This window comes from Humulus lupulus, chromosome 7 (assembly GCF_963169125.1).
Source record: "Humulus lupulus chromosome 7, drHumLupu1.1, whole genome shotgun sequence".
NCBI lineage: Eukaryota > Viridiplantae > Streptophyta > Magnoliopsida > Rosales > Cannabaceae > Humulus > Humulus lupulus.
Genome location: NC_084799.1, coordinates 1,925,527 through 1,951,499, shown reverse-complemented (window position 1 = coordinate 1,951,499; position 25,973 = coordinate 1,925,527). Strand labels below are relative to the sequence as shown.

At 34.6% G+C, this 25,973-nt stretch overlaps 5 protein-coding genes across 13 annotated transcripts; 2 read left to right on the top strand and 3 right to left on the bottom strand.

The window, feature by feature from the left end:
* Nucleotides 1-1,823: 1,823 nt before the first annotated feature.
* Nucleotides 1,824-4,683, bottom strand: LOC133790261 (sodium/pyruvate cotransporter BASS2, chloroplastic-like). The gene is made up of 7 exons (XM_062227853.1): nt 3,943-4,683; nt 3,279-3,419; nt 3,044-3,199; nt 2,829-2,950; nt 2,573-2,734; nt 2,420-2,480; nt 1,824-2,314 (listed from the first exon to the last, which is right to left on the bottom strand). Exons 1-7 carry the CDS (start codon nt 4,369-4,371, stop codon nt 2,132-2,134), a joined length of 1,254 nt encoding a protein of 417 aa, XP_062083837.1. The 5' UTR covers nt 4,372-4,683; the 3' UTR covers nt 1,824-2,131.
* A 142-nt stretch (nt 4,684-4,825) lies between these two features.
* LOC133790264 (protein DMP3) lies at nt 4,826-5,700 on the bottom strand. Its single transcript, XM_062227857.1, has one exon. It carries the CDS (start codon nt 5,636-5,638, stop codon nt 4,985-4,987), a length of 654 nt encoding a protein of 217 aa, XP_062083841.1. The 5' UTR covers nt 5,639-5,700; the 3' UTR covers nt 4,826-4,984.
* Nucleotides 5,701-8,128: 2,428 nt separating this feature from the next.
* Nucleotides 8,129-12,265, top strand: LOC133790259 (uncharacterized). 3 transcript variants are annotated; one of them, XM_062227848.1, is made up of 8 exons: nt 8,129-8,172; nt 8,473-9,418; nt 9,572-9,649; nt 9,753-9,996; nt 10,190-10,280; nt 10,664-10,802; nt 11,115-11,537; nt 11,726-12,265. In XM_062227848.1, exons 2-8 carry the CDS (start codon nt 8,768-8,770, stop codon nt 11,933-11,935), a joined length of 1,836 nt encoding a protein of 611 aa, XP_062083832.1. In that variant the 5' UTR covers nt 8,129-8,172; nt 8,473-8,767; the 3' UTR covers nt 11,936-12,265. The 3 variants fall into 3 exon arrangements, with proteins under 3 accessions (XP_062083832.1, XP_062083833.1, XP_062083831.1); XM_062227849.1 differs by having other exon boundaries at nt 8,158-8,172; nt 8,607-9,418; XM_062227847.1 differs by lacking the exon at nt 8,129-8,172 and adding an exon at nt 8,204-8,360.
* Nucleotides 12,266-12,781: 516 nt separating this feature from the next.
* On the bottom strand, nt 12,782-15,526 carry LOC133790262 (uncharacterized). Its single transcript, XM_062227854.1, has 10 exons — nt 15,198-15,526; nt 14,913-14,969; nt 14,702-14,779; nt 14,400-14,453; nt 14,123-14,205; nt 13,912-14,011; nt 13,773-13,835; nt 13,452-13,664; nt 13,284-13,344; nt 12,782-13,149 (listed from the first exon to the last, which is right to left on the bottom strand). Exons 1-10 carry the CDS (start codon nt 15,450-15,452, stop codon nt 13,052-13,054), a joined length of 1,062 nt encoding a protein of 353 aa, XP_062083838.1. The 5' UTR covers nt 15,453-15,526; the 3' UTR covers nt 12,782-13,051.
* A 162-nt stretch (nt 15,527-15,688) lies between these two features.
* LOC133790257 (putative disease resistance protein At1g50180) lies at nt 15,689-20,708 on the top strand. Of its 7 annotated transcripts, none has more exons than XM_062227844.1 (6): nt 15,689-16,869; nt 16,975-18,146; nt 19,372-19,580; nt 19,698-19,820; nt 20,016-20,231; nt 20,333-20,708. In XM_062227844.1, exons 1-3 carry the CDS (start codon nt 15,816-15,818, stop codon nt 19,432-19,434), a joined length of 2,289 nt encoding a protein of 762 aa, XP_062083828.1. In that variant the 5' UTR covers nt 15,689-15,815; the 3' UTR covers nt 19,435-19,580; nt 19,698-19,820; nt 20,016-20,231; nt 20,333-20,708. The 7 variants fall into 7 exon arrangements, 5 of the variants coding, with proteins under 5 accessions (XP_062083828.1, XP_062083829.1, XP_062083826.1 ...); XM_062227845.1 differs by having other exon boundaries at nt 15,692-16,869; nt 19,372-19,495; nt 19,729-19,820; XM_062227842.1 differs by having other exon boundaries at nt 15,692-16,869; nt 19,372-19,495.
* The last annotated feature ends 5,265 nt before the right edge of the window (nt 20,709-25,973 follow it).

Here is a 25,973-nt window from a genome sequence, read left to right as displayed (position 1 = left end):
TATCACTAATTCTCCCAAAATATGACTCATACTCTAGTGAGTCCCAATAACTCACCGGATTACCGAAATACTCCTTGACTCACCCTGAGCCGGTTATAAATTTCCCGTTGTGACCAAACCGCTATCTTGCTCCCTAAGATCGCCTTGTGCCGAATAACTCAAATATATCCACATAATAATGTGTTCTTAGTCAATATGCACATATATATTCAAGTATGTCATCAACGAACTAAAATTACAAAAATATCATTCTAATAAGAAATAGGTCCACATTCATGCTTAATACACCTAAACATGCCAATATAGTTATATTATAATATAACTCACGAAATTCTTATAATCATATAATAATTCAATTATTGCCCTCCTATCCCTTTAATCCAAACACTAAGCCCTATTAGAGAAATTGAGACATCACAGAAACCATATCAGAAGCATGCATAATTTCACCTAGACCAACAAAACCTCGATGGAAACCTAAGGCAACATCCACATTTATCTTGAGCAAATGTGGAGGTGGAGTAGCGCAAGCAACATGTTTTCAATTTGGTATCTCTTGTTAGAGCCTCTAACCATTTTAATAGATAAGTAGAAGCCCAATCAACAATAAACTAAGGCGTACGACCTATAGATCCATACCATAAATACTCAAAGTAAGGACAGTTTTATGATTTTTCTTTCCTTTTCATATACTATAAATATTTTTTTTCTTTCTCTTTTCAATAATTTTTTCTCACTAAATTTTCTTTCTTCCATATCAAACAAGCAAACTCAGTGTTACTCACCTGTTGTTTAAGCCGTTAAATATTGTTTTATTTTGGGTTTATACTTTTTTGTACCTGTGTTTTGTCTCATTACCTGTTTGGACTCTGTATTTTGACAAATTACTTTTTGGGCCATATGTTTTGTAAAATGGTTAAAATAGAACCCTAAACTCAATTTTGATCAATGTTTTCTCAACTAAAATCACAAATAATTTACCAAACTAATAATTCAGAATAAAAATATAATCATTCTGCTTAAAATCTGTGTTGTTATATTTAATTTTTTCTTCATCAAAATTAAGTTTATAGTTCTATTTTAACCATTTTACAAAATATAGGGTTCAAAAAGTAATTTGTCAAACACAGGGTCCAAACAAATAATGGAACAAAACACAGGGTCTAAAAAGATATAAACCCATTTTATCTTTTATATACAAATGGTTTTATTAAGGATATATTAATTTTACATATTTAACAAGTAAAGTAAAGTACTCAAATTATATGCATAACCCATCCCTCTTCCTCCATTTTGCTTATTTTATTTGTAGAATTTGAGGCTTAGTTACTACTATACTCCATTTCTAATAGAATAAAGCTTTATCTTTTTTCATTTAAAATTAGCCTTTCTAATTATTATAAAATTCATATAATATAGAGATTATAGTAAACATTTATTCTATTAAAACATTATAACATAAATTTTTAATAAATAATGTGCATAGTTTCTTTTATTATATCTTTATAATAAGAAGTGTACAATCAAGGTGGAATGCGTTGTATTTAGATATTTATGGGGTGTATAGCTCCCTCATTGCTATTCTCTAAAAATAATGAAAAAATAATTTCATTAAAATAACATTCAAATACTTTAAAATGCAATCAAACAAAATAATAAAATAACAATTAATCCATAGCCAGCTTCCATAATTATTTCCATTATTGATTGTATGGACTTTTTTTTTTACAAAATAATTTTTGTTTTGAGATAAATTTACGTCTAAATATAATTCTATAAAGGTGCATAGGATCTCCTCCTAACACCAAAAAGATAATTGAAGATTACAACAACTACTATCAAAGTTTATATCATTCAATAAATCTAACAATAAAACAATAGTAATGATATGTGTACCAAAAATATGCACCTAAACATTATAATTACAATGACGTAGCAGTTTAACCTAGCCACTGTTTTAAAAAGAAATGCTACATCACTGTATACATATTTTGGGTGCATCATTACTCATAACACAACGAGTTAGTTCCCCCAAAAAAATACCCATACTCTTAGCTAAACGCCAGATCATTTGAGATATTGTTTAGGTGAAAATCTCGTTTATATTAGTTTCTAACTATTACCTAATTAATCAACTTTGATTAGGAGTAGGCTTGGAATCAGAAGGATCTAAATATCTCCAAAAGAAACCAAGACTACTGCCCATGATATTCATAATCACAGCAGATATTGCTGGTGGTAATGCAACCATTGGTGATGTGGTGAAATGGGAAGTTGCCAAAACCACACCTAAAGAAGAATTTTGCATCCCCACCTGCCATGCCAACATATCAAAAACTCAAACACATCACTATTTTGTTGGATTAACTGTAAAAATCACACATTCAAACCCCCAAATCAGCATTGCAATGTGAAATACCTCAATCGAAATTGCTCGTCGTTTGCGCTCTCTAAATCCTCCTAGAGCTGCTGATATGTACCTGTGTGTAACATTCAGTAGAGCAGGCCATGAATAACACTAGATGAACCTACGGAATTGGACCAAAACAAGGCTAGGATCAATAGTACTTACCCAACAAAGAAACCAAGAAAATGTAGTAATAGCACAGAGAGTATTACAGCTCCCAATTCTCCAGACAATAGCACATTGAGACGATCCATTAGAGACATATCAGATGTCAATGATGCACTGAGGAACGACGATTTGAGACGAATAACATTCTCTGAGAAAACACTGAGCTCGAAAGATAAGGAAAAAACATAAGCATTGTAAATTGTAATGTAATCAGCTTCATTAAAATCTTGCTCATATTTCAGAAAAGTTGAACCTGCAAGCAAGCAGAGAAGCTGCTAAAACAGCGAAGAGTGGTGCGAAAGGCGTCACAGCTTTTACCACCCCTGGAAATGTGCTTTGTAAATAAGAACCAAACAGAATTGGAGCAACAACCACCTAGAAGGTAAATTGTAGAGCTTTTAGGTCTATGCAATGGGGATTATATATCTTCATATCATGAGTGGAGGTTCACTAAGTGGCTAAGTTTACCTGCAGGGTGCTGAGTGAGAGTTTTGCAGCATCAACAGGAACATAAGTTCCTGCTAGTACCTTTGTTAGTAAAGGTGTTAAGATTACAGCCCCAAAAGTGGTGCATACTGTCATTACAATAGATAAAGGTACATCTCCTTGGGCAATTAAGGTAACCTGAAACACTAGTTAAGTTCACATAACATAAACTAAATTGGCTTTCATAAACAACTTTGGAGAAAAGTCTTTTACTTACCACATTGGATGCAGTACCTCCAGGACAACAACCAAGCAGTATTAAACCAACTGAAAGAGATGGTGAGAGACCCAGGATTCTACTAATGATGGCAGCAAAAGCTGGCATGATTGTGTACTGAGCCACACAACCAAACAATATCTGACCAAAAGGGGTAAATTTATTAGCTACTTTCTGATTGGTTTTCTATCATTTCTCCTCAAAGCAGAGCAATTGATCATATGGGTTATCTTCATGGCAAATTTAACAAGAGGAAAAGTGAACAGAGCTGAAAATTATGTTGGTAAACATTACAGGATAAACTTTAATGTGAGATAAGACCAACAGTATGGCCATTTCTCAAGTGAACTTATTTTGGTTTCTTGATCATGTCTAACTTTCAAAATCTAGTATGCCCGTTTCTCAAACTTAAAGTAAAAAAATTGAAAGGAAAACAAAACAAAACATGGCTGCAAAAGCTGACATGATTGTGTATTGAGGCAAACAACACAACTAAACAGTATCTGACCAAAAGGAGCAACTTTATTAGAAAGTTTCAAATTGGGTATCTATCATTGCCTTTCAAAGCAGAACAATTTAACATGTGGGTTTTCTAAAAACCAAAATCTAGTATGCCCATTTCTCAAATTCTAAAGTAGATTGAAAAGAAACAAATGGGACATACTGAAAGAGGCCTTTGCCTGAAGAGGGAGAGCAGGTCCTTGAGCTCCAAAGTTAGACCCATAGCCAACATTATCAAGCCAAGTGACAAAGTGTACGAAGTAGGGCCAGTCTTGACAAACCATGCAAAAGTAGAGGGTTTTAAGCAAGCAACAACACCTCCAACGGTGACATAGAAGGGATACAAGCTAGCCACAGTAGATAAAATGTTTTCCCATCTGGGTTTTCCAGGAGGCACAGCTGAGTGCTCAGAATTTCCATGTACTGCTCTCACAGCCACAGTGGGTGAATTTGTGAGCTTGAGTGGTGAAAACTTGGGCTTGGGCCTAAAAAGGTTCAACCTTTGGTGAGTTTTTGGTTGTGAAATGAAGTAACTTTGGTGGGTTTGTGGTAGAAAGGAGAAAGAACTGAGGCTGGTGATAGAGATGGACATGGTTGTTTGATCGGTAACCGTGCTATGAAATTATTGGTACATGAGTTTGTGATGTTTATAAGAAAGTGAATTCATGGGTCCATACCTTCCTGCCACGTGGAGCTACGAATTCCAACTGGCTCATTTTTGGCCATTAGTGTAACCAAAACTATGATCACTTGTGTTTTGTAGCTTTTTATATGCATAAGTTGAAAGTGAAAGGCCATAAATATATGGTTGATAGTATAAGTAATGTTCTTCGGCCTAACTTCAACATTGCGTGAAGTGAAGAACACATTAAACTTCATAGTAATAACAAAATTATACCTATAATTGATTTCACTAAGAAAACAAACAAATGCATATGTATATGGACATGTTGAACATACCATTTTTTTCTTTTTCAAGTTCATTTTTGACACATTTCACATCAAAATAATACTATCAAGAATAAAATTGAAGGTAACACATTGGAGACACAATAAAATTTTTTGATACAGAAAAGGAGATTATCAAGAAAGGAGTACTATTTTGCATAATGATACTAATACAAAAGTGTAAATTTTTGGTAATTACTTTTATATCTCACACTTCATTAAAAGAATGTTTTTTTTTTCAAAAAGAAAAAAGAGAACTATTTGCCTGGTGTGACAGGGTAGCCAATACCATGCCTTTTAGTGGGAAAAACCACAAACAATAAGCTGCAAATGATCCCTATTCCCATCGGAACTATGTCCAAAACCTCCTCCGCCGTGTGACCCGGCTGAGGATACAAACACGCCACCACATTCTTGTCCCTCGCCGCCACCACCCCAAACACCAAAACCGACAAAACCGCATGAACCCAGTCAATGAACATGATCCTGCACTTGCTCAGCTCCGGCAGACCCGACCCGGTCGGGTCCGGATAGTCAAACAAGAACATCCCCTTGAACGTGGCTATGCCGTAGTAGACCTGGCCGTCGGATGCCTTGACGCTGTCCGTGAACGAAGCCACGAAGCAGGAGAGGGAGAGGAGGGTCAACAGGAGAAAAGTCAACGCCCGAGTGACCGGGTCGCACGACCCGTTGTTGGTGAAGACTGGGGTGAGGAGCTGGAAGGCTAGGAGGGTCCCCGTCGGGAGGAGGTTGGCCAAGTTGGCTGTGGTGGTTAGGGTTTGTGAGATGGCTCTCTGGGGAAGACTCTGCTGACGTTGTAGTGGTCTCGCGGTGGTCGCCGGTGGTGGTGGTGGTGGTTCGGGTTCTGATGTGGGTGGTAGTTGCTTGGTTGGTCTTGGTCTGAGAGACATGTTTGTTTTTGGTGATTAAGTTGAAATGATTTGAGAATAATATTGGTGATTCTGTTAATGGGTGTATATACATAGCTATATATATATATATAAATTTATACATATGTATGTATGTATATGTATGAGTAGTAGTAGTGGTTTACTTGTCGTGAAAGGTAACTGTTAAGTTTCCATGGAGTTTCGTCTAGCTTGAAAATAATATATGGAGACGTATATTCTTCAAATATATATATATATATATATATGTATATATGTTGTCCTTCTTCTACTTTAATTCGATCGATCACATCCATTATATATGGAGATTGATATATATATATATATAATCAAATGCGTGTAAGTAAATAGTTATGTGTAAAATAATAATAATAATAATAATAATAATAATAATATATAAGATGAACAAAAAAACTAATTATTCAATATTTGTGTCAACGGAAGCAAACTCACATCGAGTTTGAATATCGATTAGCTTAGCTGGACTTGGAGATGGAAGCTTCTTATGCATACGTGGACTAAGTCTATATACAAATAAGTTTTGTAGAATTTTATAATATATAATATTTTAATTGTTCTATATATAATTAGCTTTTAGACTAATAATAATAATAATGGGGTTAGGTTGTTAATTTGTTGCATGCATGTCATAATGTGTGTATGTAAATATATATATATATATATATATCCTTAAGTTGTAAATGAATGGTCTAATAAAACTGTATATATAGAACAAGTGGTAGAAGTTAATTATATATTAATTACCAACTCCAACTACGTACCTTTTTTGCATGTGTTAATACCTAATAATATATACATATTAATATGATGGTAATCAAGATTAGAAGGCTAAATAGCTTTTAGTCTTTATTAGATTCTGAATTGGTAAAATTTCAAGCTAAGTTAAATTATGCTTCACAATGTAATATATATTTATTTATATATATATATACACTGACTTATTCTAAAAGAAAGGGAAAGAAAATATGAACTTACAAGAAAAGATATATATATATATATATATGGGTGCACTCTTAATGGTTACTACCCATAGATGGTTACTTTAATATTAATCATTGGATTAAGATCAATGATTTATATTTATAGTTGTTAATTAATATTTCTAAAAATAAATTTTGATTTTTTCAAATTTTTGGAAGGGTTACCTAAAATTTGTATTTATTATGAAAATATAATATTGTAAACTTTTTCATTTTTTAAATGTATATCAATTTCAAAATATAACTAGTGTTTCTCATTGGTTGAATACACCATTAATTATGGCAAAAAAAAATAACTAAATTCAAAATTAATATAGAAAAAAAAAATTTACCTATTGGTGACTTGCTATATCAAGTCACTATGTTGCCACATCATCATAATTGTTAGTACCCATCTATGGGTAGTGACCATTGAGAAGTCTTCCATATATATATATATATTACAATTTTTTATGCTTCATTTTAAGTCTTGCTAGTGGAGCTTTAGTGTTTTCGATCTGTGAACAGTTTTCGACGTGATTTTTTTTTATGACCGTGTATATTGTAGCTATTTAGAGTATCTTGCCAATTTTCAGAAAATTTCGAATAATTTACAGTATCGAAAATTAACTTCAAACATGTTATTGCACGCGTGACTAATTTTTTTTATGTGCGTGGAAAATAATATATTTGAACCTAGTTTTAGTTACTGCAAACTATTCGGAATTTTTTGAATATTTGTAGTTTTCTCTATAAACAACTACAATATACACGATCATAAAAAAAATCGCGCCGGAAATTGTTTACGGTTCGAGAACACTGAGAGCTCCACCAGTAAGGCTTAGAGTGAAGCCCGAGAATTGTCCTATATATACATATAATTTCTAAATTAATTGAAATAGATTAATGTCTTTTTTTTTCATATCCCTTAAATTTTAGCTATATATTTACATTGATTTTCATGAAATATATACTCCATTGTGTTGCTAAAGTTATCTTTTTGACATCATAATCAAACACCAACATTTACTTTTTATTTTATTTTAATCTTTTAATTAGCAAACATCTAGCTTTATTAATCATATTAGCCAATGTATGTTTATATATATATAAATATTTATATATATATACACTCATACTTCATTTAAAAATGGTTTAATATAGGGAAATCGATCAATTGAATAGTTGAAAAGGGAAAAAAAATGTTGATGTAAATTAGGGACACTTGTTAAATTTAACAAGAAAATATGTATCCACTAGTTTTTTAATTTATTAGTGAATAACACAATTTTCTTAAATTTTATAATTATTAATTAAGTCTATTAGCAACCCATAAAAAATATAGTGGTGAAAAAGTAATAAAAATCTTCATTGTTAAATATGATGGTAATAATCGTTACTTAAAAAGTTAAATGCTATTTTTAAAATTAACCCTATCAAATAGTATTGGGCCTGTCAACAGGCCCAGTAAAAAAGGCACTCTTATAGTGACCGTCACTGAGAAAAAAAAAACAAACAAACGACGAAACGAAACGTTGGCTTCGAAACCGTACAGAAGTACAGTAACATATCATCTTCTTCACTCCTTTGTTTTTTCTTTTTTAAATAATTATTTTTACATTTTAATTCTGTATTTATTGACGGACTGTCGTTTTGATTTTGGTAACGGACCAATCAAAAAAATTTCACTTTGAATTTTTACAATTGGGGTGAATTTTAGGGTTCTAACATGTCTGTGATTCGAGGTTAATTAACAGTTTTTTGTTTTTTTTTTTCAATTAACTGTTTCCTTCTCATTTTATGTTTAAATTTTGGAAAGTTCGTCTGAAAATTCAACTTTTCTTTTAATCTTTTTAGGTTGGTTTGAGTTGTGATGTGAAAGATTCAAGCTTTGGAGATTCAACTTTTTGGAAATTTTGGAGATTCAAGTTGTGATGTTTAAATTTTGGAAAGTTCGTCTGAAAATTCAACTTTTCTTTCAATCTTTTTAGGTTGGTTTGAGTTGTGATGTGAAAGATTCAAGCTTTGGAGATTAAATTCAAGTTACAATGTTGGGATTACTAGTTTGAATTTGAATTACGGGACTTTGGTTTGGATTCTGGTTTTTTGTAGAAGAAAGGTTGATAATTTAGCGTAATTTGATTAGAAGAAGATGAAGCGGAAGCGGGGGCACAAGAAAGGGAAGTCGAAAAAGAGCTCTGTTGTGGCTGTGAGTGCCAAAGAAGCAGTAGTTTCAAGTGTGGATGTTGTCAATGTGGAAAATGAGTCCGCTTTGGATGAGTTTGATGATAATCTTCCCAGCACTAGTAAATACGACTCTGGAATGGAGATCGATACACCATCTTCAACTGGGACTGATCAGCTTAACAACCTTGCTAGTGTGAATCCTGACGGATCTATAGGTGGGAAAGGGGTTGAGATTGAGAAGCCGCTTGGGCGTGTTAAGGTGAAGCTTAGAACGCCAAAAATAATGGAATCCCAACTCACTTCTTCTGATGCTCCAACGCAGAGTGACACTGACAAGAGCAGTCAGCAAATGGGGTTGGAAAGACAAGCTGTGGTTGCTGAGAAAATGGAAGATAGTGCCAATTCTTTGCCTGAGGCTACATTAAGTGCACCTGGGAATTCGTCCAAGAAAGCTGGGAGTATAAAGATTAAGTCTTCGAAGTCCCTTGGACCAAGTATTAAACAGACTAATGATGATGTTCCAACAATAAGAGACGAGAGTCCGCACCCAAAGGAACTGAAGACCCCTGTTCGAGATCATAGATATGATAAGGAAGAATTAGAAACTTGCCTTGTGGTTAGTTGAAATTTTGAGTGTGATATTTCCTCAAATTGTTGGATGATGTAGTTTTTTTGGTTAGGCGTATCATGGGTTTTTGTTGTTTAGTAGCCTGATGCAAATTTGTTTGTGTTTGTGTTTGTGTCTATCTGCATATATTGCTTTGTGCAGGTGATTAAGAAGGTAATGAAAATGGATGCTGCTGAACCGTTCAATTCCCCTGTTAATCCAGTTGCTCTTGGAATTCCTGTAAGTATATAAATCAACCTGTATATTCTAAGTTTTCTTGTTGTTTGGAAGTGAAATCGTAGATTCATTATAGCTGATATTGAGCTTGTCTTTGTGAGACCAGGATTATTTTGATGTGATAGACACACCTATGGATTTTGGAACGATATGTAGCAATCTTGAAAGTGGTGTTAAGTATTCTAATTCTGTGGATGTATTCAAAGATGTACAGTTTATTTGGGACAACTGTTACAAGTATAACAATAAGGGTGACTACATTTTGGAACTTCTAAAACGGGTGAAGAAGAATTTTACGAAGTATTGGACGGCAGCTGGATTGTATAGCGGACAACCAAGAGGGGCTGATGGTGAGGACTTCATTGACTATGCCATTATTCACTGTTGATTCAGTTTTTCTTAGCTAAGCTAGTTACTATTAGATGCTTTATGTTTCAGCAGATGGTAGACAGCTTGTATTAGTTGTGTTTGATATGAAGATCCTATATTTTTTTTTGTCAAAAACAGAAAGTCTAAGCTGTATTACTTTTTTCGTCGTATTAGATGGTGATGGCAGTCAAGAGAAGGCTGCACTATCCAGTCAGGGTAAATTACATGCAAAAGGTGGTCAATCGAAAAAATCACGGAAGGGCGGGTATGTTCAATTTACTTTTGTGAATTTGTGATTTTCTGTTGATGTTAAGATTTGCTATCTCTTTGTTGGACCTGATCACTTAAAACTTGCAAATAAGACACCTGGAGTGCAGCATTATGTTCACCTTGTATCATTTAAAACCATATGTTGAACAGTTCGGACCTGTGAATGTCATGTTCATACACTTAATGATGTAATGTTAGACCTCACGAGGATATCAAGATATGGGTGCCTGCTAGCCAACCTTTCTTGCCTAGATTTGTTAGTACACGCACATATATTCGTATACATTGTTTCTCTTATCACATACACGGCTCAATATTCTATGCTATGTTTTCTGCAGAGTTAGTTTTTCTTATTCTTGTGTTTTGATTTTTCTACAGAAGGCGCCATAAAGCCGATTGTTTATGTGCTATATGTGTTCTAAAGCGTCGTAGAAGGGAGCGTGAGGAGAATGATCGAATTGCAAAAGGCCAGATTGGAGCCAGTGATAATAATCTTTCTCAAGAGTTGAAGCACGAGGTAACTCGGGGTTTATGACTTGGAAGCTAAATTTGGCTATTGATGGTTATTTTTCTTTAGAGTTTTTCATTTAAGATGAACAGGAAACTTCAGGAGATTACCAGAACAGAGTTCCATCTTATATAAAAGAAGAAATCTGGCTAGGATCGTTAAATTGTTGGCCAGTGTATTTTTTCTGCCATACAAGTTGCTTTAGTCTTTTGAAAAGAAGATTAGAAGCTGTTAATATCTAGTTTATTCGTTTCATTTTGTTTGCTCCGATTTTTGTTTCATTATTGCTTTATTTAACTTTCTAATTCTCTCTTTTCATAGGAATCTTCACCAGCAGAAAGCCCTTCAGGTGAAAATTCATCGTCAGATATGGATGAATCTTCTGCAGATCCAAATGCAGATCCAAATGCAACTGCTGAAGGTGAAGAAAGAAAAGAAGGGAAAATAGAGGAATCTAACCAGCACTCGCACCCTTCGACTGAGAAGGAAGAAGATGAAGAGGAGGAAGATGAGGACGAGGAGGGGGATGATGATGATGATGGAGAGAATGGCGTGGAGATGACAAATGAAGATAATGTTGAAACACCAGAGCAGTTTGACAAATTAAGCGAGGATGGCGATAAACGATCTCAACAAGCACTAGGAGAGGAGTCAGGTGACAGAATTCAATCTGATACTCAAAAAGGAGACACAACAATGCATCACAAGGAAAGAACTACAGATGTTCAACGGCAGAAGCATAAGGTATTCATTTTGTTCTATTTTTTTGCCAATAAACATAATTTGTATGCTTGTGCATCTCAGTACTGAGTAAAACTGCATTAAATTGTAATGGTACCAACTGGATTTATTACAAACAGTGATTATAAATAATATGATAATGATTTTCTGGAGGGAACATGTTAGAGACTTAATGGTATGGTTTGTTTCAGGGAACCGAAGAATCCCATAAAAAAATCAAAGCTAACCAGATTAAGCTTTTGGAAAATCCCATGCTTTTGGATTTATGTGGTGTCCTATTCCCTGATAATCCCAAGTCCATCTGGAGAGGACCTCATTCTTTAGTTCACTGTCAGAGTACTTCTCGTAAAAGCTCTATTCATGCAGCTATTGATTCACTCATGAAGTCAGTCAACCAGTAAAAGGGTTTAGAGATTACTCTTGGCAACATTTCTCATGAAGCTGTGGGGCAATCTGGCTAAAACATTAGCTATATTTCTTTGGAAAAGATGATACTTTGACAATGAGATTAGGGTTGTTTTTCATTTGTGTAATCTAGGTCAGTAGGTTTCATGTTTTGGTCCAAGTTCACCTAGTCACTCCCAAATTGGACTGATTAATACATAAATGTAAGAATAGGATGGCATCTTTTAAGATCTTTTTGACTTTTAGTTGGGGTAAGATTTTTCAAGAAATATTCTTGTGTAACCTATGATAAGAATTAATAATATCTGTTAGCATTTATGTACAAATATGTTATTCATTTTATTTAGGGTAGGTAACCATTTGGTACTCTGTATTTTCGCAAAGTATCATTTTGGTACCTTCTGTTTTCAATAATACTCATATGGTACCTTGTATTTTAAAATCGTACATATTTAGTACCCTAAACTCAAATTTAATTAATAAAATTTTACCAATTTAATCAAACTGCTGTCAATTATGTAAGTTCCAAATTTAAATTTAATTACTTAATTACATATAACTGACAATTTTATCTATCAAATCTGAGTCTAGGGTATCAAATATGTATAATTTTAAAATACAGGGTACCATATGAGCATTATTGAAAACAGAGGATACCAAAATGATACTTTGCAAAAACATAAGATACCAAATAAGTAAATTCCCTTTTATTTATCTCTTTTCATTTTGCTACTTTCAGCATGACTATTTATTTTCCAGACTTTTGAGTATAAATCTACTCTTCCTTTCTTTTTTTGGCTTGCTGATATACATTGCATTATAGAAAAAGCAAAACTCTGAAAGGCATCAATGATAAATTACTTTGATTATTTTTTAATTGTCTATATGGTTAAATAAGAACCGCTTGGTTCACAAATGACATTCACTAATCAGACTAAAAAATTTTTGGTCTACAAGTCTAACCAAACCAGAAATGGCAGTAAGGGATACTGCAACCAATAAAATTCAATAAATCTTCAAGCTGCTGGCAAGGGAAGATGTCGCTCAATTCAATTGAAGAATCTATACTTTTTGAGGATTAAGAAAAGCTCCAAATTTGTCTCTCATAGTAATCATGGCAGATCATATTTCACTTGTCCGAGGTAGAGACCACATGCAGGTGCCATTGGACTCGCCGCATTCACAGTCCTTGCGTTCAGGATCCTTTCAACTGAGTGGTCCATTATATTTTATAAATGATTGAAAAAAATAAAAAATAGAATAAAATAAGAAATCAGTCCATCTCAAGCAGAATCAAAACATCACAGGAAATAACAATAAGAACAAATCCATAGAGAAGCTCACCATCAGCTATTGTTAAATCTCCGGTGCCAACGGCTTTGAGTACACCAACAAGTAGTCTAACCTGAATAGACAATGTATTTGTAATTTTGTCCATGATGTGTTACAAACAATGGTTGCTATTATAGATATTTTACAGAGTGGTATAGATTGGACAAGCAGAATATCAACCTGGTGATAAAGAAAAGAGCGTGCTCGTGCAGTTACCACAAGGCAACGGTGTTTCCTCCTCATGCCAAAGCCTAGATTACTTTCACTATGAAAGCTTTGAGTATCTTCATGAGTGAAACCATTTTGACTCCTCATTGCAATTGATGGGAAATAAGGAGTTGGCGCCATTTCGGAAACATTAAGCTCATCTAATGTTCTCACTGGTGATTTTGCCTGTTGACCAAAAAGGGTTTTACAATAAATTTTCAAAAAAAAAATATGCATAAACAGAGCTGCGAAATTGGAAAAAGACAATTCTAATGAGAAACACCATGAAAGAACCTGACAACCAGATCCCCGAAATGTGCTAAAATCATGATGACCAACAAGAACTTTGCAAGCTTCCTGCATGAAGGAAAACAAGCATATTTATATGGGACAAATCATCATTACTAGAAATGATAAGAGGTAAAATATCAACCTGCATCGCACAAAGATTAAGCTCCTCAGGTACATGCCAAGCACGGCCTTTCTCAAGAGTTGATAAAGGCTCTGGCCCAGATAGCAAACGATAGAAGTACCTGAAAGGAACTTTTTAGTAAATAAACAAACATTTACAAGTGGATCTGTTCCTTAATGCTTAGACACACACACACACACACACATAAAGGTGTAGATCTATGAGTACCTACATTCGCTCTTGAGCCTTATGTCTAGCATGATAATCAGGTGGAACACTGCGAACGTCAATCACCATTATGTCACCTTCATTTTTCTGATGAGCCAAAAATCAACAAGTCTGAATTTCATCAGTATTTAATGAACATTGCGAAATGCACGGGCTCAAATTAAACAAACTTATTGAGAACAATCATTAAGGAAAAGGAAAATCCAAAACAAAGAATAGGCATCCAAGTCAGATTCAATTTAAGTACATCTAATTTGTGTTTTTATGGTAAAAGATTGTACCTGTAAAAAATGGTTCACAGCTTTTTTTACCACATCAGGTTCATGGGGCGGCAACTGCATTCAAACAAAAATGATACAATCATCAAAAAGTAAATATGGTTGTAGTTTCGAAAATAGGCTTGACTGACGTTCATTACAACGAACTTCATGACTAAGCCGTTTAGTTTAGTGTAAGTTTGAGAAAACGACTTCATTGGCTCCCTCCAATGTGAATTAAACTTTAAAAGAACTAACCTATTGCAATGAAGACCTTAAACTGCTATCAAGACTTTAATAGAATATTAAATAAATTGCTATCATACCACTTCACCAGGCCTCCTCTTGCTTATCCGCTCAACATCAACATGACAAACATTTGATAAGGCATGCACTCCTGCATCCTGCAATAGCAAACAATCATAACATATTCATCAGAAAAGGGAAGCAAAAGCAAAGAACGTAAAAATGGTGTTTCTTCAGTTCAATGATAGTAATACTAATAAGAGGTTAAAGACCAAGCCAGGGACAACTTACAGTTCGACTTGAGCAGAAAATTGAAACAGGTTTACCAACAAATTTACGAAACGCCTCCTACAGAAACCATTAAAGCCAAGTTAACCCACAAAGCTTTCAGCATGAAGAGCTCAAAGCCATTAACTTTTCAAGTTTTAGATACTTAAACCACTAAGTTTTGTTCCATGCTCATTGATATCTGTTCTAATCAACGAGAATTGAGCTACAAAAAGCGTAAAGGATAGTTCTTTGACTCATTACATATACAATCTTCAAAAGCAGTATGGAAAAGTTGAATAAAAGCACCTGAAGAACGCCAACCACAGTTCGAAATTTGGGTTGCTGCTGAGAGCCAGAGAAGCGAGTCCCAATATACTCAATTGCGATCAGATACCGCTGAATATTGTTTCTAGGGTTTTGGGTCATGGATTGGGGATCAAGGCCAAACTCTTCTCCTCCTTCTTCTTCGTTGTCGTCGTCGTCGCTGATCTTAGCCAGCTTTGAAGGTCTTTGGGGTGGAGATTCGACTATATCTAGAGGACGTTTGGAATCTTCACTCATAATTGTCCCCAAACCCAAATCCAACCCGCCCTAATTCGATTTTCCAGGTTTGGACGACGAAGGCGCTCCGACCAAGGTTTAAGGGTTTTAGCCTTTAGAGGTCTTTGAGCCCACTACCTAAACGACATGTCGTTTTATGATAAACGACTTGTCGTTTTGTCCCACAAAAGCATAGAGTTAGAAGTCAATTGCTTCAAAAGATGAAGATGGTAAGAGTCGCGACTAGGGCAACTAGGCCAACCTTCTACTTTTTGTTAATCTAAATCTAAAGATCTATGATCATCTATAATCAGCCGAAATTATCAAACAAAACTTGAAACCGAGTTATAGAGAATTCAGAAGAAAGAAGAAAATAAAAAAGATATGGCAGAAGCTGTTGTTTCCTGTGTGATTGAAAGACTTGGAGACTTGCTAATCGATGAAGCCAAATTCTTGTGGGGAGTCAAAGGCCAAATCGAGAATGCACAGAGCAAGCTGCAATGTATGAGCGCTTTCTTACAAGACGCAGATGCTTTTGTAAGAAATGGTGATAGGAGAGTACGTCTTTTGGTTGTCAAAGTCAGAGATACTTCTTATGACTTGGAGGATGTTATTGAAACTTATGTCTTCAAAGTGGCTCTGAAGAAGAACGAAGGTGTGGTGAGTAAACTGAAAAGATATGTTTGCATCTCCAAGAAAGGAATTGATGTCCATGGAGTTGGATCAAAGATAGAGGAGATCTCATCTAACATTGATACTTGGACTTCAGAATTACAAAAGTATGGAGTACATGAGTCAATGGTTATGGCAGCTGGAACATCTTCAAACCAAGTTCGTGAGCAAAGACGACGGGCTTATTCTCATGTTGTGGAGAATGATGTTGTTGGATTTGAGAAAGACATCAAAGAATTGGTAGCCCATTTGACTGGGAAAGAGAATCCTCAAAATCCTAGGGTGATCTCTGTATGTGGGATGGGTGGCTTGGGGAAGACTACCCTAGCCAGAAAGGTTTATCATCATCCTCAAGTCAGGAGTCACTTTGATTGTTTTGCTTGGGCCTCGATATCTCAGCAGTGTAATAGACGCAACGCCTGGGAAGAAATCTTATTTGGTTTCACTTCTCCCACCAAGGAAAGAAGAGAAGAAATCAAAATTCTCAGTGATGGTGAATTAGCGGAAGAGCTCTACAACTTTCAGAAAGAGAAGAAATGTTTGGTGCTCCTCGACGATATATGGTCCACTGACACATGGGATCTTCTAAAAGATGCATTCCCTCGAGGTGACATTGATAGCAAGATTTTACTCACTACTCGAATGATGAATATAGGTCCTTATGCGGATCAACATTGCTACATCCATAAACCTACGTGTCTCGATGAGAATCAAAGCTGGGAGCTGTTTCAGAACAAATCTTCATATTTTGGAAAGGATCAAACAAGTAATATATATTTCACTCTCAATTTATCATACATTTTTTTCGTTGGTCTTATATGAAAAGTTAGTAATACATAGCCTTTATACATGTTTTGGTATACGTTATCAGACATAAAAGATGCGGAAAGAATGGAAGCAATAGGGCGAGAGATGCTTAAAGAATGCTCTGGTTTGCCATTAGCTATCATTGTGCTCGGAGGGCTTCTTTCTACGAAACACTCAGTTGATGAATGGGAGGAGATGAAAAGAAATGTGGTGAGATACATAAGTAAAGGCAGAGAGCATGGTGACTCGGAATGCCATGGTGTTTCATGGGTGTTAGGTTTGAGTTACGATGAGTTGCCATTTTACTTAAAGCCTTGTTTTCTATACTTGGCTCGTTATCCTGAAGACGTCATCATAGAAGTAAAAGAATTATGTCTTATGCTCATGGCAGAAGGTTTTATATCGCCAAAAAGACATTCAGCGGAAACTATCGAAGATGTAGCATATGATTACTTAAGTGAGTTGGTGGAGAGGAGCATGGTTCAAGTAGAAAATTGGGGTTTAAGAGGAAAAATGAAAACATTTCGCATTCATGATCTTATGCGAGACTTGTGTGTGTCTAAAGCTCAAGATGAGAATTTTCTACATCTTATTGAATTGAGGAATCAGTTGGAAGAGCCACCAAAACCTGTATCTACCGTAGCAAGGAGAGTTTCCATTTATTTTCATGGTTTTTCTCATGATAATTTTTTTAGTTTTGTTGATAGCAAAAATAGCTCTGTTAGGTGCCTTACTGTAGATGGGGGAGGTACCACACAACAAGTATTGAGACGTGGGTTTAATAGGTTTTTAATGCTTAGAGTTTTAAATCTAAGTTTCCTGATCAATATTGATTTGAAGTTGCCTGAAGAAATTGGAAAGCTTATTCACCTAAGGTTGTTGAGTATTAGTGCCGAGGTGGAAAAGATCCCATCTTCTATTGGTAATTTGAGATACCTGCAGACTTTAAAGTTAAGACTGGAGAGCGATGATAGAGTACCAGATGTAATCTGGAAGTTAGAACAACTTAGACATTTACACTTGTCCATGGGGTTTGGTCAACCGGCGTTCAAGTTGAGGTTACCTAACATTAGAAATTTACAAACATTGAAAGGATTTTCAACTGAGTGCTTTTATTGGAATGATTTTCTACAGTTGAGGAATCTCAAGAAATTAAGGATTTCTCTGGGTGAAAATTTGGAGAATATTTACCACGATCCCCCAACCGTCACATTTGATTGTCTTCGGCATTTACAAGTGTCTAAGGATATAAGGACTGCTATAGATATTGTTCCTGTGATATTAAGCTACCCTCAAATTTATAAGCTTAAAGTAGAGGGGACAATAGTAAAATTACCAGAATACAACCAATTCTCCCCAAACCTTATCAAGTTACACTTGGAAAATACTCTTCTTAAGGATGATCCAATGCCAACCCTAGAAAAGCTATCGAGTTTAAGAGTCCTTTTCTTACATGCTAGCTATGAGGGGAATGAGATGGTGTGCTCAAAAGGAGGTTTCCCTCAATTGGAATCTCTTTTCATGGAATTTCTAGGAAACTTAGAAGAGTGGAAGGTGGAGGAAGGGGCCTTGTCTAGTCTTCACTTTTTGAGGATTGTTAGCTGCTGGAAATTGAGGAGAGTTCCTGAAGGATTAAGATACATTACTACGCTTAAGGAAATGAAGATTAAAGATATGCCTAGGGAATTCAAAGAAAGGGTGGAGGAAGGAGGAGAGGATTTTGACAGAGTAGAGCACGTGCCATCTCGTGTATTTCTCTACTGTGATTAAGAATGATGTAAGTACATATATCTAATTTTTTTAACAAGTGATTCCATTCCATACCATTTTGTATATATGTTTATTACCATTTTATATATATGTTTATTACCCTAGTCCCTTCCCATTTTATCAACGGTATTACAATTAATGCAGATGAGCTGGAGCGAGAAGACGATGAGCTGTTTGTTTGGAGTAGTTCCGGAGAGCAGGGGAATGCCTGCTGCTCACTCCTTTAATTTCAATCCACTCCACTCCGCTTCACTGTGGCACAAGTAATAACTCAATTCTCTTCTCTTCTCTTCTCAATATTAGACTTTTAAGATTATGATGGTCAATTGAAATATAAACTAGAAAATTAAAAGTGCACATAAAAATATAATATATATATATTTATATATATATTACTTTCAACATAATTTGTTATTCTTAAAGTATGCTTAATTTTTGTCATGAAGCACAATAATGGTGGCATAATTACAAATAATATATAATGGAAATGAATGACTAAAATTTGGAACCTCACAGCGCAAGCACATTGACATAGGCACATAGACAGCCATTTCGAGCTTTATATTCTCAACTCCACCCATCTTGCATAATGCTTATACAGTCAGATGTTTAAATTAAATGTACATAAAGTCTTACTTGATGATTTGTTACTGTTCTCATGTTGAAGATGAACTTCTTCCACTGTCTGCAGCTGCTATGGCATTGCCTCCTCTATTCAACTGCTATACACTGTCGGAAATCGTTGACTCATTAGGACTGAAAGATTCCTGTAAAAAAAAACTGGGTGGACTTGCTGGATTTCTTCCTTGTTGGAGGTGAAATATATTGGCAATCTTTCAACAGAGACAGTGACTATTTCAAACTTTAGTTATGTGTGTTCTATGAGCCCTATATATCATAGTATGTTGAACCATATGTAGCACACTTTTCTACTATCTTGTTTAAATATATACATGAATTGTTGCTATTCATGAGAGATGAACAACATTACATTGTTACTGCTCTTCTGTGTCTTAGATTTACATGTCTGCGGAATGGTACGAGCCAGGTTGCTGTCTGGAGTGACCTCTTCATGGAAGTGTGGCTATTGTCGAAGCTCTTGTACGACGATTGCACAAGTTTGGTGGACAACTTTCTCTAGTAAGTAATATCACAGTTTATTTGTTCTAAAAAGGCTGCTGTTAGCAATACATCTATGTGGGAGAATGTGTGGTGTGTCTTATTCATGCATCTCCATCTGGGCTTTGATGCAGGGCTAAAATGTGATACAAATGATGGCTTATGACTATATGACATTGTTTGGTGTTGTTTTTAACATAATGATTTATGAATCAGAGCACAAACAAGGACTTTCGAATTCATCATATAGTCTGAAATGATTGGGAAAAAGGAGTTGATGCTGATCAAAATGTAGTTCAAATATCTGTACCAAGTGTACATAGTCCTGGTCTTGTGCCACCTCAGAAACATGTATTACATGCTTATCTGCCAGGGACTGAACCTTATGAACTATGGAAAGGACTTGATCATCTAATATCTGAAAGATCAGAGGTACATATATTCAACTTTGGTCTTTTATTAAAGATGAGTTTTTGCTAGCCAACAAAGTAGTTTCAATGCTGCTCTTTTTTGGTTTTGGTTAAGCAAATCAGGTTATGTTGAGAGCAGTGGAAGGTGCAATTGGTCCCGGGTTCAGCAGGGACAAGCGTGAAGTGAAGTTTGTTGGATCCCCATTGACACACGAAGAATTTCTTAGGAGTAACAGAGGAAGATATGGGCTAGCCATAGAAGCTGAAACTGGCAGCTTTCCCTGACATAGGAGTCCCTGCAGTGGCTGCCAGAGGAGCCACAACTCTCGCAACTCCTTTTATATGCTTTCTTCATTACCTAAGTTGGCCTCTCACTTCTTTTATTTTCCCAACAAAACAATGATTAGTTTGAGAATTGTTATGATTCTCTATATAGCTTGTAATAATTAGTCTTGATTGTTCATACTAAACCTGAGAAGTACTTTTTTTTTAATCTTCATATCTGATTGTTCATATCTGAAACTCTGTAGTTACAAAGGCCAATGGGACTGGCAATTATACAAATCAATAACAGTGATAAAAAAAAACTTGAACCGTACAACTACAAGGCTTATAACAGAAATAAAAGCCTAACTAGACACAGACAAAATCTATAGAGTGAGAAAAGAGAACTATCTGAGACTAAACTGAAAGAAGTCTCAACAACAGAGCCCATCTTGGTGCTCTATGACCAATATGCAATGTCATCTCATCTCCCTCTTTCAGGACCTTGAGAACCATGCTACTCCAAATGATGTTCGAAAATGGCACCTGTAATTCCCAATTGCAAGAACAGAACTAAGCTCTACAGTAATCTTGCATTTACATCAAAGCTAACTATTTTGGTTCTCTTCTCATAATATTAAGATTCATCCTATAAGCAATTATATTCCATTTGCTTAGAGTTTTGAAGTATGGTACTGATCAAACTTGCAGCCTATTTTTCCCCTTTTTGATTGCATATTACTCATTTTACTTCACATCATGCTCCTTGAAAACAAAGGGGTATCTCTCATTCTCATCTTCTGCCTGTGATTATATATGTAATAGTAGTATTAGATCTTACAATACATTAGAAATGTTTACTAATAAGAATAGATGAACATATATAATACAGCCTCTCACAGCACTGTTTCTCTCTCCCTTGAGTTGAGTTTCGAAAAATGAGTTTAAGTAGTACTAGTAAGGTTATATTGAGTTATACAGTCAGCTCAACATTGGATCGTACAGTACTTTAATTAGTTAACTGATCAATAATGTCTTTAATTTTCAACTCACTGATGCCATAATGTGAGATTTGCATTTGTATATTTCATATTCCAATAATCTATAGTATGATTTAATATAGGCATGCATGTCTTTGATATATATTGGGAGCGTTGCATTTTAATCCTTTTGTTAACTTTGGTCTCGTAAGTTAAATAAGCTCGGCTAAATTATCTATTTCAAAAATCTTAAGGATTCAATGTTTAAAGGGAAAAAAATGACAAACCTTTAGAAATTAACAATTAACTATAATACAATAATGGATGAGTTTTTTTTTTATTCGAATAATTATCGTCATTTTTAAAAATAAAAATCTTCATTTTTCTAAGGTATAAAGTTTTCCAAGAAAAGTGGCGTTTTCTCTATTTTATGGGAAATTTGACTTTTAATGCATTAAATGAGACTGTATAACAAAATGATACCAAGCTAAAAAAAACATCACATTTTTATTATAGTATTCCTTGGATTCCCAAAATGCCTCTATCATAGATTTCCCTATCTTTTTCTCCAATTGTTTTCTCCCTCTCTATCTCTCACGCTTTCCCTCTTTATCTCTCAAGCTCTCATACAAAAAAAAAAAAAAAAAACAAGACAGCCACCATTATCTTTATCTATACAAATTTTCGAGCTTGGATTTCAGAAGCAAGTTGTGAATCCTTTCAAGGCAAGAACTTTATTTTGGATTTCGAATAAAAATCGTATGGGTAAGTATATATTTGTTATATGTAGTGAGGAAACTTGTTTATCTACATTGCTTTTGCTATTTCGAACAGATCTGTGTATGCCTTCATGTTTTATTGTAATTTTTCACAGTCAGAATGAATTTTCGTTCCTTTCTTGGTTTTTTTTTCTAGGTTTTTTGTCTGCTCGAAGAGACTCGATGGTCCTCGATGGACCTCGATGGATCTTGATAAAACCCTCACATGTTTATATTAATTGTCTACCTCGATATGCATCGATGGACCTTAATAAAACCCTCACACATTTAGGGAAAATGACTACCTCGATAAAACTCGATGGACCTCGATAAAACCCTCACACATTTAGGGAAAATGGGTACCTTGATGAGACTCGATGGTCCTCGATGGACCTCGATAGAGGCATAGAATGTAATGTATGTAGTATATGCCTCAATGGGTTCATAAGAAATTTTTTGGGCAGTCTGCTGATCGTGAAAATATGATACGCAAGTGCACGCAATCGATTTAAGTAATATAGATGATGAATAGAGTATCGTTCCCACGAAAACTATTTTCCAATTACCAACAATTGTTCTTTTAATTTCTATTTGGCAAACAAAGTTTAGATGAATGAATTTTAATTTTAAAATTATAAATAATTATGAACAAAATTAACTAAAGATGGAAATCAATATTAAAAAGACCTAGGGTGTTAATTTCATCAACTTTTCATTCTACTAATTTTATTAATCAATTATAAATTTATTTCCTTCTATTCTAATAGCAGGTTAGCATAAATTGATTCCTATTCTTTTTTAAGATATAAGATCTCATCCTATATGCAGATTTTTTACATCTCTGTGATAAACTTAAACATATAGCAGACATTAAGCATGAAAACCTAATTATTACACAAGTCATACATGTACTTTCGTCCAATATGCAACCTATGTCTATATAATGATAGCATATTAAATTCTCATATTTCGAATTTTGAATCAAAATAATAAATCAAGCAAATATTGATAAGTTATTTACTAGCATTAAACACACATATATAGATTAGAATAGAGAAGAAGAATCAATAGAACATCATAATAACATTAAATAGAAATCCAAGTGACTACATTAAACCCTAGATAACAAAATTAGTTCATGGAAAAGAATAGAAAAATAATTAAGAGAAGAAAGAGAGGAAATTGAGAGAGGTCAAGAAGAAAGAGAGATAGATGCCCCCATCTAAAATAGTCTAAAGCATTCTTTTTATAGTGATAAGGTTGTGAAAAGAATTTTCTAGATGTTTCCATTTGTTACTTGATAATGCTACAAAATATCTTTATTTGAATTTCAAATTCCGTAACTCTAGCTTGCGTAATATTGTAGGTCAAATATCGACACGTAAACGTCTGAATTTGACTCTTTTTTTTAAACAAGCTTTCATAGGTCTTTGAATAAGCTTTCCAACGCCACCAAGAACATGTAAATCGGATAAGTGAGTCGAGAGATATGGTCAAAATACCAAAACTTTCTCAGATTCAAAATATCTCAGATTTTTCCAACAATTTAAGTTTGAATTCTCCTTTACTTCTCCAATCAATTCAAATAAATATATTTTTATTGTTTTTCTCTTGATTGAAGATAATATTTCAAATATATTTTGAAATATTTCTCAAATATCCATTTAACAAATGACAAACTGAAAAATACAACAACCACACATAAAAAGAACTAAAAATATAAAATAATAATAATAAAATTAAATAAAACTAAGATTAAAAAGTATTAAAAATCTATCCTATCATCTGCCTCGATGTACCTCGATTGTACTCGATAGGTTGACCTCGGCATATCTCGATATAAATTGATTTTTTGCTGTTTTATGTTATAGTTTTAATTTTTGACCCATTTTTTTGTTTTTATACAGATTCGACTGAATCCATATTCGTTGCATTCAATGGTGTTTGGAAACTGGAAAATAGGGATTGGATTTTCAGGGATGCTGAAAATCAAGTTCTACCTTTAGAGAAGGGTGTGACGTATGAGCAACTGCTTGGCATTTTGTATGATGAGCTTGAAGTGGATAAATGTGTGCATGACTTGAAAATTGAGGTCACGTATACATGCCTATCACAATCCGTCAAACCTACCATTATAAAAAATGATAGGCATGTGCATGCATTTTTTGGGTTAGCATCGAAATCTGTGGAGAAGCTGATTCGACTCCTTCTGTTTTTTGCTTGAACCGTCTTTCTTCTTCTCCTCTTAATGCTTCAATTGCTTCTGCATGTCCTTGTGAACTCCTCTAATAACCTTCTTAAAGGATAGCTTCCCCCACGGATACTTGAAAAAGTAGTCAAGATCCTCAACCATCTTCAGGGAATTACCCCATATCGTCGTTGTCTTCTCTCGGGCATTCAAAACCCCATTTATCAAATAGCACAAACCCAGCTTAAATGCATCTTCTGGGTTTGTTGAGGCCTTCAAAGCATCTTCCAACTGGCTGAAACTAACCTTCGAATCACCATTAAAGTATTTATGGATGATCTGATCACTCGAAAGATGCTCTCTTAACTCATCTGGGGACAGGGTGTTCCCAAAATCCAGCCCGGTGACTAGGGCAAACTCTGCAATTCCAAATCTGCAAAGAATGTTGCCCAAGTAGAATTGGCCATCTTCTGCCTTCTTGCTTTCCACCTTCCACAACATTAGCTAATAGAACCCTAGAAAAACTAAAGGGCTTCACCTTAAAAAACTATCCCAACGGGCATGCCTACGCCATTTCAATAAGACCATGTCTCTGAAACTGCTCTAAAATGGTATCCTAGTAAGCACTACCCCTAAAAGTGACACGACCAAGAAAGTGATTCTCCAACGGTACAATAAGGTCAGACATATGGAAAATAAAATTGTCAAAAATACAATTTCAAACAATCTGGGATCCATCGAGGCCTATTGAGGCACATCGAGGCATATCGAGGCACAATTCCAGGTATAGTTTTAAAACTCAAATATGTAGACATCGAGGTATATCGAGTTATATCGAGACCTATCGAGGTCTGTTGAGGCACACTAAAATTGAATATATCTAATAGCATCGAGACCTATCGAGGCACACTAAAATTGAATACATCATATTCAAATGTGGGTTTTGAGAGTTTTTTTGTTCAGGACCGAGAGTAAGAAAGAATATAGAGAGACCAAAAGAGAAGATAGAGAGAGTGTTGGAACAAATAGTAGGGATATTTTAGGTAATAAGATAAATAATAGAACCAAGGTGAGATTTGTACAGTGGTAAAGTATTTTTTAAATTAGATACCCTTCAATGCATTTAAAGTCAAATTTCTCATTTTATTAGTAACTGTACGTACAGCTCCTTCAATTCCAAGAAGTTAGCTTATATCTTGTGGCCCACTAATGTTTAATTATGATCTTTCACTCATCAATCTAAAGTATTTACCCCAAGCTGTAAAAAGCTATTGTTCTGACATAGTCCAACTACATTATTGCACCAAGAAATTATGGAAAAATAAATGAGCTACTTTCTGGAAGTTGCTTATGGTGGCCCACCATACCTATGCTATTGTTACATCAAAGAAGCTGTAAAAAGCTTATAGACAGATGTTTTCTTTTAATGAAAATATTTATTTGTTGACTAAGATTTTTAATACGTGAATCTTTAATGGCTTAATTATATATTTTAGTCCAAATAATTCATTTAGCAAGTTCAATATAAATTTTAAACACACGTGGTAAAAGATCTTAATTAACAAGGTGTTACA

Bases quoted from the DNA above. Each gene is read 5' to 3' on its own strand.
- LOC133790257 (XM_062227844.1), top strand. From the start codon at position 15,816: ATGGCAGAAGCTGTTGTTTCCTGTGTGATTGAAAGACTTGGAGACTTG. The intron at 16,870-16,974 runs GTAATATATATT...ATACGTTATCAG, and splicing joins TTTTGGAAAGGATCAAACAA to ACATAAAAGATGCGGAAAGA. The intron at 18,147-19,371 runs GTGTCTAAGGAT...CACTGTCTGCAG, and splicing joins ATTGTCTTCGGCATTTACAA to CTGCTATGGCATTGCCTCCT.
- LOC133790259 (XM_062227848.1), top strand. From the start codon at position 8,768: ATGAAGCGGAAGCGGGGGCACAAGAAAGGGAAGTCGAAAAAGAGCTCT. The intron at 9,650-9,752 runs GTAAGTATATAA...TTGTGAGACCAG, and splicing joins CAGTTGCTCTTGGAATTCCT to GATTATTTTGATGTGATAGA. The intron at 9,997-10,189 runs GTGAGGACTTCA...TCGTCGTATTAG, and splicing joins ACAACCAAGAGGGGCTGATG to ATGGTGATGGCAGTCAAGAG.
- LOC133790262 (XM_062227854.1), bottom strand. From the start codon at position 15,452: ATGAGTGAAGATTCCAAACGTCCTCTAGATATAGTCGAATCTCCACCC. The intron at 13,665-13,772 runs GTTCTTTCATGG...TTTGGTCAACAG, and splicing joins TTCGGGGATCTGGTTGTCAG to GCAAAATCACCAGTGAGAAC. The intron at 13,150-13,283 runs GTGAGCTTCTCT...TGGACCACTCAG, and splicing joins AGATTTAACAATAGCTGATG to TTGAAAGGATCCTGAACGCA.
- LOC133790261 (XM_062227853.1), bottom strand. From the start codon at position 4,371: ATGTCCATCTCTATCACCAGCCTCAGTTCTTTCTCCTTTCTACCACAA. The intron at 2,481-2,572 runs GTAAGTACTATT...TGTTACACACAG, and splicing joins TTTCTTGGTTTCTTTGTTGG to GTACATATCAGCAGCTCTAG. The intron at 2,315-2,419 runs GTATTTCACATT...TTGGCATGGCAG, and splicing joins GACGAGCAATTTCGATTGAG to GTGGGGATGCAAAATTCTTC.
- LOC133790264 (XM_062227857.1), bottom strand. From the start codon at position 5,638: ATGTCTCTCAGACCAAGACCAACCAAGCAACTACCACCCACATCAGAA.